This window comes from Nematolebias whitei, chromosome 9 (assembly GCF_014905685.2).
Source record: "Nematolebias whitei isolate Nwh7 chromosome 9, NemWhi1, whole genome shotgun sequence".
Taxonomy (NCBI): domain Eukaryota; kingdom Metazoa; phylum Chordata; class Actinopteri; order Cyprinodontiformes; family Rivulidae; genus Nematolebias; species Nematolebias whitei.
In genome coordinates this window covers 25,824,140-25,834,089 of record NC_056506.1, presented here as the reverse complement: position 1 = coordinate 25,834,089, position 9,950 = coordinate 25,824,140, and the positions used below count along the sequence as shown (strand labels likewise).

General features: G+C 40.7%; 1 protein-coding gene across 1 annotated transcript in view; it reads left to right on the top strand.

Moving 5' to 3' along the window:
• Positions 1-810: 810 nt before the first annotated feature.
• Positions 811-9,950, top strand: part of LOC119414503 (carboxyl-terminal PDZ ligand of neuronal nitric oxide synthase protein) — a 19,693-nt gene continuing 10,553 nt past the window's right edge. Inside the window, exons 1-4 of the mRNA XM_037681599.1 lie at positions 811-915; positions 1,269-1,340; positions 7,624-7,716; positions 9,837-9,895. Coding sequence (XP_037537527.1) covers positions 811-915; positions 1,269-1,340; positions 7,624-7,716; positions 9,837-9,895 — 329 coding nt within the window. The remainder of the gene's footprint in view (positions 916-1,268; positions 1,341-7,623; positions 7,717-9,836; positions 9,896-9,950) is intronic.

The following is a 9,950-nucleotide window of genomic DNA, read 5'->3' as shown; positions in this document are numbered from 1 at the left end:
GATGGATGGATGGATGGATGGATGGATGGATGGATGGATGGATGGATTCTATATGCAATTAAAGACATGATATACAGATTGTTTGAACTTCCTTTTTCAGCATCAGAAAAAAATGAAAAAGGAAACATTTCTGGTTTTCAGCATTGTCAAGCTCCTAAATTAAATTTTCAACAACTCACGCAGTCGTTCTCAACCATCACATGAGAAAAAAGTTCTGCAGAGATGATGTATCTAAACTTGTGGAACTCCCAAACCAAGGCTGCAAGACAAAAAAAACATTAGCTTTAAATTAATGCACATCAGCATGCAACATCTGTGGACCAGGCCTGCAGGTGGGAGGGGTCGGGGGTGTTTAGCTGCAATTTATCTAGGGGGCTCTTGAAGGCACCTCGGTGGGTTCCAGGAACTTTGTTCCCTCTGATGCCCACTAGATGTCGCACAAACAACAGCAGCTTCTCTCAGTTCTGGTTAAAGGCTCCTGCAGGTTCTGTTAACAGATCGCCTCCTCTGGTTAAAACAGGCTTCATGCTACAAGGACGGAATATCATCACGAGTTAAGCGCGTGCGTCATCAAGACACCGGCGAAGGTTGCGTGAGGAGCGTCAGAGCAAAACCAACCATCCACCGATCCCAGATCAGCGTCTTCATTAAGCAGCCAATCAATCAATGGTGAGCGGCTCAACCCGCGCGTGACCCCCGCGTCTCCTGGAGGAGGAGGAGGAGGAGGAGGAGGAGGAGGAGGAGGAGGAGATGCGCATATCTGCAGGTCTATAGCGCGGTCGTAAAACAAGTCTGCAGCCGAACCGAACCATGCCGGCTGTCACCAAGTACAACCTGGTGGACGACGCGCGCGATCTGAGGCTCCCCATGCACAACGAGGAGGTGTTTAAGCATGGGGTCTGCTTCGAGGCAAAGGTAAGACCCCCCCCCCCCCACACACACACACACACACACACACACACACACACACCCTGCAACAGATAGAGCATCAAGTCTGTTGGTCCAATTACTTCATCTTCATCATCACATCTGCACGATGGCCTCATCAGAACGGTTTTTATTTTATTTATTTGTTGTTGTTGTTGTTGTTGTTGTTGTTGTTGTTGTTTTGTCTGGCAGTGATCTTACCAGTAATTTCTTAAAGCCACATGTTTTGTTTGGTTTATTAAAAGCAGCTATAATAATCCTTCTGGCCACCTGAAGGTGATACCTGCTGATGAAACCATGAATCACGATGAGTGTGAATGTGTGAACTCTTGTGTTTTCAGTACATCGGCAGTCTGGAGGTGGGACGCCCGGGCAGTCGACTGGAGATTGTTGCTGCGATGAGGAGAATCAGAGTAAGATTTAAAATATAGATGTTAATCCTGAATCAGAAGGGATTCTCCAGTCCTGTCTGGGGTTCTGTGTAAACGCTGTGAACAAATATCTTACCTGCTGTAGATTGCTCTTTGTTTGACAGTTCGGAGAAATGGAGTTTATTCCTGACTGGACAGATGAGCTAACAGCTAATGTGATGGCACTGAAAAACAAAGTGGATGGTTGTTGTCTTAAAACAACTCCATCCATTCATCATTTTACCGGCTTCTTACTTTTCGGGTCACATGGGTCACTGATGCTCATGTCCAGCTATCACTGTGCGAGAGGTGGCCTGGAGGCAGGGGACACCCTGGACAGGTCTCCAGTCCATCACAGGGACAAACAAGACAAAAACCATTCACTCTCTCACTCACACCTAGAGACAATTTAGAGTTACCAATCAGCCTAACATGCATGTTTTTGACCTGTGGGAGGAAACTGGAGCACCAGGAGAAAACCCACACATGCACAGAGAGAACATGCAAACTCCACCCAGAAAAGTTCCCGGACCGGAATTTGATCCAGCGACCTCCACGCTGAGAGGGAACAGGTCTACCTACTGCACCACCGTGCCGCCCGAACACTTTTTCATAGACCTTCAATTCTACATTATATTGTCATTTGTTTATGAGTGCAGAAAGCAGCAGCAGCAGTGTGATGTAGCACTTGTGGTGCAGTTTGGGGTCACTACTGACAGAAATGTCAATACTTTTATTTAATATAAATTATAATAATTATTATTTATTCATATTTATGTGGTATTAATATTTATCTACACCTCAGATAAATAATGTTAGCTTACTTTTTATGTATATATGTATAAATAAACTGAATTGAATCTTTCTACAGAAATAATTACAATGGAAAATCCATGATGTCAAGGTTTATAAAGTAACATAAGCATGAGATATTATAACATTTTGAAGATTAAAGTTGCTTTAAAACAATTAAATCTGCTTTAAAGATGGGTCCACTTTGACATACTGGTAAGCTAATACTGGCTTGTCCAATCTGGTGCATCACCATGAATTGACAGCATTTGTTCTCCCTCACCCGTCACCTGACTTTGAGGAGCAGAGTTTGGTCAGAATCATGGGGTTGTCAGAGAAGATTTAAATCATGTGACGGCACCGGGGAACATCTTTCTCCATGTCTTCGTTCTTCTGAACAACACCAGGCTGCACATCACTGCAGCGCCGCGCAGCAGCCGGGCTGCAAGGATTTAGCTGCTCGTCAGCTTTATATCTAATCTAACAACCGAGTTGTGTCAGCCGGAGGTCAGCCACTCTGACACCCAGGAAGGACGGACCTAATCCTGATCTCTGGCCAGCGCTGTGCCATAAGGGCCATTTTACTGAAGTGGCAAAGACTTACTGCAGCAATATGGATGTTGGATGTTGTCAGAGGTGGTTTTTACAGCTTTTAAGAGATTTTCAGACATGTTGCGTTCAGAGCAGAAGATGTGATGACAAACATTTAAACAGCAGCTCAAATTTTAAAAAAAAATTGATTCAAACACGATGCTCAAGGTTAAGAGCTGTCTCGATAAATGTGCAGTTTCTGACTACATCTGCAGTAACAGATCCTATTTATATACTTACAGTACTTCTATAGTAACTATATTTTATCTTATACTTGTATTATGACCCTTTTGTTATCTAAAAACAGTGAGGGTTTTGTTTCTTGAGGCACAATGAATAAAATGTGAGGGATAAATAGAAGCAGACGGTGTGGAAAGGTAAAAAATAAAAGCTGTGATGGATTTTCTGAAATTATGGTGGACTCAAGAATCAAACAAGATAATTTACTATTTTTTTATGTATTAAATGTTATATCAAGGGGAGTGGTGTAGAAGTTAAATAAGGTGGGCCTGTGATTGGAAGGTCTTCGGTTCAACTCCTGGACGGACAACATCAAAATGTGGGTGGGAAAGTTGAAACACCTGCCTCCACCCTCCTTTGCCCCACTCTGGACCCTTGAGCAAGGCCCTTAACCCCCACCATCTACTCCCCAGGCGCTCTAGATAGCAGCTCTCTGCTCCACACAGAGGGCTGTGGTAGCTCGGTGGACTGTGGTTGCTTCAGGAAGAGCATCTGGCATAAAAACAATCACCAGATCTTTGTTTGAGTTAGTTAGCGGTGGCGACCCCTGAAGAAGGGAGCAGCCGAAAGAAAAATAAGAATTAGGTGTTCTGTCAGGACATAAATTGAACAGAGTAGTGCGTCTGCAGAAGCTGGGGCCAGAGTCCAAACAAAACAGGAAGTATGAATAACCTTATGGGCCTGTAGTTTGAGCAAAATCAAGCCCACGAGCCAATCAGCTTCCAGAAGAGCTTTCAGTCAGAGCATGAACCCACTGACGGGAGCTGCTCAACCAGAGCTCCTCCACTCCACAGTTTAGACGTCACAACATGAAGAACTTTGTCATTCTGCAGTAAAAGTAAAATGTCTTGTTTTTGTTATTACAGTCATAATGCCCATTTTATCCACAAATATGGAATGTTCTTTGAATATAGTCATAATATGATATATTTTATCCACAAGACAAAGAATGAAAATGTGTTACAGCTTCAGAAAGTTCCCCAACCTCTTTTATTTTTATTTTTTTCAGTTTTGTTTATTTAGCTTACTATTACTCACTTACTATTTAATATCTGCATGTGGGCCACATGAGGCAACTTAACCTGACTTGGCCTGGATTAGAAAGGCTCACACCTCTCTATAGAGGACCTCCACCTGACAATCAGAAAGCAGCTCCACAAACAGCCCCTGTTTTTCTGGACTGAGCCTGAGTGGACCAGCTGGACATTTACAAAGACAAATGACATCAAATCCTAAAACCCAGGTGTGCCAAGCTCGTTCCATCAAACCCAAAATAACTCAAAGCTGGAATGGTTATAGGCTGCTTCAACTCGGGAATAATACTTTTGGACAATGTGATATTTTGTTTTTATCTTTTTCGAAAAAATTACAAAACTGTATAATAAACTAAATATGTCTTCACTTTGACATTATGGGGTACTTAGCACAGCTTACTGAGACAAAAATCATTATTTTAAACAATTGTAGCATCAGGCTGCAACATGATAAAATGTCAAAAAGTGAACAAGGTTATCCACCTTATTCCTAGGCCCCATGATGCCTTGCGTCATTTATGGGCACAACTTCCGGTGCGGATCAGAACCGGCGTTTGTTTATGTGCAAACAGTACGAGCTAATGTAGTTTCTCAGAGCATTGTAGATTTAAATAGGTCATCTGGATGGTTTCTTTTATTTTGCAGAGGAGTTTCGTCCTTCATCCAAAGGACGTCTTCAATCTGAGGATCCACCAACAAACTGATTTCCACTAACAGCATACTTCATAGTGGAAATAGTAGTAGCACTCCATAATTTTTCTACTATGGTGTATGCAGTTTGTGGAAATCAGTTTATTTTGGTGGCTCCTCAGATTGAAGACGTCCTTTGGATGAAAGACGAAACTTCTCAGCAAAAAACAAAACAGTCCAGATGACCTGACTGAACTTTGGTGGATTTCTACTTGGATTATTGAGCATGAACATTGGTGTTGTGGATTTAATTTAAACATGTAAGAACACCGTCTATCAGAGCTCAAACAGGACAATATAATCATACTGCTGCCTGCTGAGGACGAGGGATGGAGGACAAGCTGAAGAAGTGGCTGCAGATTACATCTACTAGCATATTTAGCTACTTATACTAGCATATTTAGCTACTTTTACTAGCATATTTAGCTACTTATACTAGTATATTTAGCTACTTTTACTAGCATATTTAGCTACTTATACTAGCATATTTAGCTACTATGCTAGCATATTAGGCTACTATGCTAGCATATTTAGCTACTTATACTAGCATATTTAGCTACTTTTACTAGCATATTTAGCTACTTATACTAGCACATTTAGCTACTTATACTAGAATATTTAGCTACTTTTACTAGCACATTTAGCTACTTATACTAGCACATTTAGCTACTTATACTAGCATATTTAGCTACTTTTACTAGCATATTTAGCTACTTATACTAGCATATTTAGCTACTTCATTGACTCTGTTCTTCTGACGGTGAAGTGATGAACAACCTGAAAAGCTCTGAGGTGTATCAGTATCTACACAGTAATAAAGTCAGTCGTGTTTTGTTAAAAGATGTCGGACACAATCTTATTAACTTTAAATCAGACACAGAGCAGCCAAAGCCTTAAAGTCCTCCATCACTGAGCTTGGGTTAATTACTGATAAAATCATAAAACTGAAGATGAACAAATACTTTAATGCTGCTGTTTCCTTCATACACTTGAAATCATACCTGATATTGTCGTCACTGTTTTCAATCCTTCTGAGGATCCAGCGTCTCTTCTCCGGTGGTTTATTGTCCAGACACAAAGTAGGATGCAGGTTTTCCTCCGTCGGCCGTTTGTCAACAAAGTGAAATGAACAGAGAGAGTTTTGGGTGGTCTCTTCAAATTCACATTTTTCAGCCACGTTCTTCTTAACTCCTCATCTGTAGGTGGGAGATGGAAACTAAACCTCTTTTCACAGGAACACTTTTTGTTTTGTGTCCGTGTTCAAAACTCTGTTGTTGTAGCACTGGTTTAGTTTGGTCTGGTTGTTCTGCAGCTGTGAACACAACAGGTACCTGAACTCAGCACGGCTATTTTAGTAAACTTTATGGTTGTTAAATAAATGTAAACAAAACAAAAACTGTTTTATCTGTTAAACTGAATGAAAATTACTTTCATATAAACTGTGGTCCGTGCTCCACTACCATGGTTAACCAATGCTCACTGCTACTTCCTGTATCTGACAGGAAGTAGTACCATCATCATTTATACAGTAGAGCCCCCTGAAATAAGGTGGATAAAATTCTTCCTGAAGTGACTGTCAGCAAGAATAAAACTTAAAAATCTACCGGCTGTTTGTGAGCTCTGCCCTAATGTGATCATTTCAAGTCTACACTTCTGAAAAGAGAGAATATTCGAAATGTAACGAGTCCTTCAAACACTCACTGCGACTCAGAGCAGAGTGGAGGTCACTGACTCAACCTGTAGCGCTCACATCCGTTAGTTTCAGACTGGTGTGCACGAGAACAGGAACACTCCCAGCGTTCCACTTCATCTCCCCCTGACAGCTCTGTGCACCGAGATGAAATGGACCTCTTGGCCCAGTTTATGTGAGAAGACACACACACAGGGGATCTGTGTCCTTCATGTGGAAATCTAGAACTCCCACACAACAACAAGGTGGATTAGATGAGAGCACAAGTCAGGAACACAGGTCACTGGTCTGAACTTTTTCTAAAAGCTGAACTCACAACCATCATCTGTGGTGAAAATCCTAACGTCCACATCTTCTGTGGTGTTAATAAAAGACAAGACTGCTGCTGAAAGTAAAAGCAGAACTTAGATGTTATTTTTACAACAATCTAAGGAAAGATGACAGAAAATATCCCAGTGTGCTCTCACTTATTTCAAAGAAAGCAAGGTGGCACGGTGGTGCAGTTGGTAGAGCTGTTGCATCTCAGTGAGAAGTTCGATGGTTGAAATCCCGGTCCGGGGGCCTTTCTGGGTGGAGTTTGCATGTTCTCTCCGTGCATGTGTTTTGTTTTCTCCGGGTACTCCAGTTTCCTCCCACAGACCAAAAACATGCATGTTAGTCTGATTGGTAACTCTAAATTGTCCCTAGGTGTGAGTGAGAGAGTGAATGTCTGTTTGTCTCATTTGTCTCTATGTGTCCCTGTGATGGACAGGGTGTCCCACACCTCTTGCAGTGATAGCTGAATATGGGAACCAGTGACCCTCGTGACCCAAAATGGAAAAAGCGGGTAAATATCATGCATGGATGAATCGTTTCAAAGAACTTCCTCCAGTCAGTTCATCGTCTGATGTTGGACTTTGTTTTTTGTTGTTTTTTTAAAACTTATTTTTAATAAATCTTGGTTGTTTTTCATCTCTGTGCATGTGTTGAGTCTGAGCCTGCAGTGAAAGTATTAATCATGCAGAGGGATGAAAGTCTCACTCATGACTGACTCCCTCTGGGAAGTCTGCTTTTAAAGGCTTAAAAATCATCCTGAAACAGAAACTGACAGTTTCTCAATGTTTACTAAATCCCCGGAGAAGTAGATAAAAATATCCCTCCTCTCTTTCATGTGTAAAAAAAGCTCCATCTCTGCTGTAATATATTTAAAAAGAACCAGTTTGTTTTGATTGTATTTTTGATGATTTCTGTTGTTTTTTTTCCTCCGCAGTATGAATTCAAGCTGAAAAACATAAAGAAGAAGAAGGTGAACATTCTTGTTTCCACCAATTATGTCAAAGTGTTCCTGCGCAAGAAAAAGAAGGTATGTTTTAATCAGCCAGTGCCACGAACAATGGGTGATCATGTAACTGAATGATGCAGCGCTGCAAAAAACTCTTACACATTTCATCTGTTTTTGTTTTTCAGCACCACCTAACTCTGTTAGAGGAGCAAACAAATGTTAACGTAAGACAACGAATAATTACAAAATGCAGGTTTAATATTATATTATCATTTATTTAGTAAATAAAAAGCTATCTTCCTTTTATAAATGAAATTATCATTTAAAAACTATGTTTGTATTTACTCAAGGTATTATTTTTTTGTTTGATAATCTGAAAGATTTTTATCGTTTGGAGGAAAAAAGCAAAAACAGAAGAAATCATTCATTCAACCTTTATTTGTACAGGTTAGTCTCATTGAGCCTCGAGGACTCATTTACGAGAGACCTGATTTAATCAAAGATCGATAAGGGAGTGAATCTGTAAAAAATCTGTAAAGAAGGGAGTGAATATGTTTTCACAGCACAGTAAAAAAAAACTGCATTTATAAAGCACTTTTCTAGCCTTACTGACTACTTAAAGTACTTTTATGTGCCATGAGACACTTTTACACACCAGAACACTGATGTGGGGCAGCGTGGGGTTTGGTGTCCTGCCACATTAAGATATGTGGTGAGGAACCCTGTATCTATTCACCAGCTCTCAAACACACAGGTTCCTTCTCTACCTCCTGAGCTTCAGCTGCCCACATCGTATCAGATGATATATTTTATTGTCCAACAACCAAAATCATTCTGTCATTTTGCCACAATACAATCATACAATCTGCTGCTTCCCTAAGATAGATACATTTTACTAATTGGCTTTAATGTTGGTCTTAACAGGTCTCTCTTGTAAATGAGTCCTTGAGGCTCAGTGGGGACTAACCTGTATAAATAAAGGTTGAATAATGTAATTAGAAACAATTAAGGCAATTAGAAACACCCTCGTCCATCCATCTTGTTAGGTATAGGTAACACTGAAAATATGTTATTTACAGACCTCCTTTGTGGTGTGTAGCAGCAGCTACGCTTTAAGAAAGGTCATTATCAACAAAATGGGTTGTCACATCAAAATCCAAGATGGCTGCCGCCGTATATGTATAAATGTAAACCTTGTGAGAACTTGGAAAAATAAGCAACGTACTGTCTTCAATTTTGGTGTGTGGATTACATCTAGTTGCAAGAAAGATCATTGTTGAAAATTGATTTGGTATGTCAAAATCCAAGATGGCCACTGCCATAAATAAATGTTAACGGGTCACCCCGATCATTTGAAAAAAACTATACTTTCTGGATTTATATTTCTTAAAAGTGTAGTTTCTTCAAATGATAGGGGTGGCTGAAGATTATTTGATTGTGGACAAGGCCACCATTGGCCACCCCCTGGCTCCACCATTGTGCCTGGCGGTGGATAAAATTGCTCGCTCTGCTTGCCAGGATCTGTCACTCTGTGCCAGCTCGGATAAGCAGCACAACCTACCTCACATCTTATACACAGTGCAACTCCGACCCAAACTACAAAACTTGTTTTTGTTTTCCTGCTAAATTATAGTTTCTATTTGGGGGCAGCTGTGGCTAAGTGGCTAGAGCAGTCATCATCCAGTGCAAAAATCGGGGTTCAATTCCACCAGCAGTCACATGCTGAAGTGTCTCTGGGCAACACAATGAACCCCTCATTGCCTCCGATGTGTGTCCCACCGGTGTTTGAATGTGATATAGTTCTGATTAGTCTTTGTACAAATGTACTAGAGTGCTGTATGAATGTGTAGAGGACACAGATTGTGTTGTAAAGCGCTTTGAGTATCATGATAAGATAGAAAGGCGCTATATAAGTACAGTCCATTTACCATTCTATGCCAAACAGTTTGTTTGTTCATAAAGTATGTCATAAATCACTGGATCGAGTTAATGAAATGCTCATAAAGTAATCAGCGATATATTTCTACATCTGGCACAGCCACCACATCTAATCAACCTTGGAAAACACAAAAACTGCGCCAACTTTATCAGTTTTACAGATATTGATCTGCAATTTTGTGTGTTGGTGCCTGAGCCTCATCCCCAACATGACCATTTTGACCATTTTGTACCTGATTCTGTCTTTTACTATGTTTCCACAGAGAAAAGAATGGTCATCTGATGAGAACTCCATCCTGGTGACACAAGATCCCATCCACAGGTGTGCTGTTGCCATTCCCTCTTGATAATACGCAGTACAGTATATACTACATATA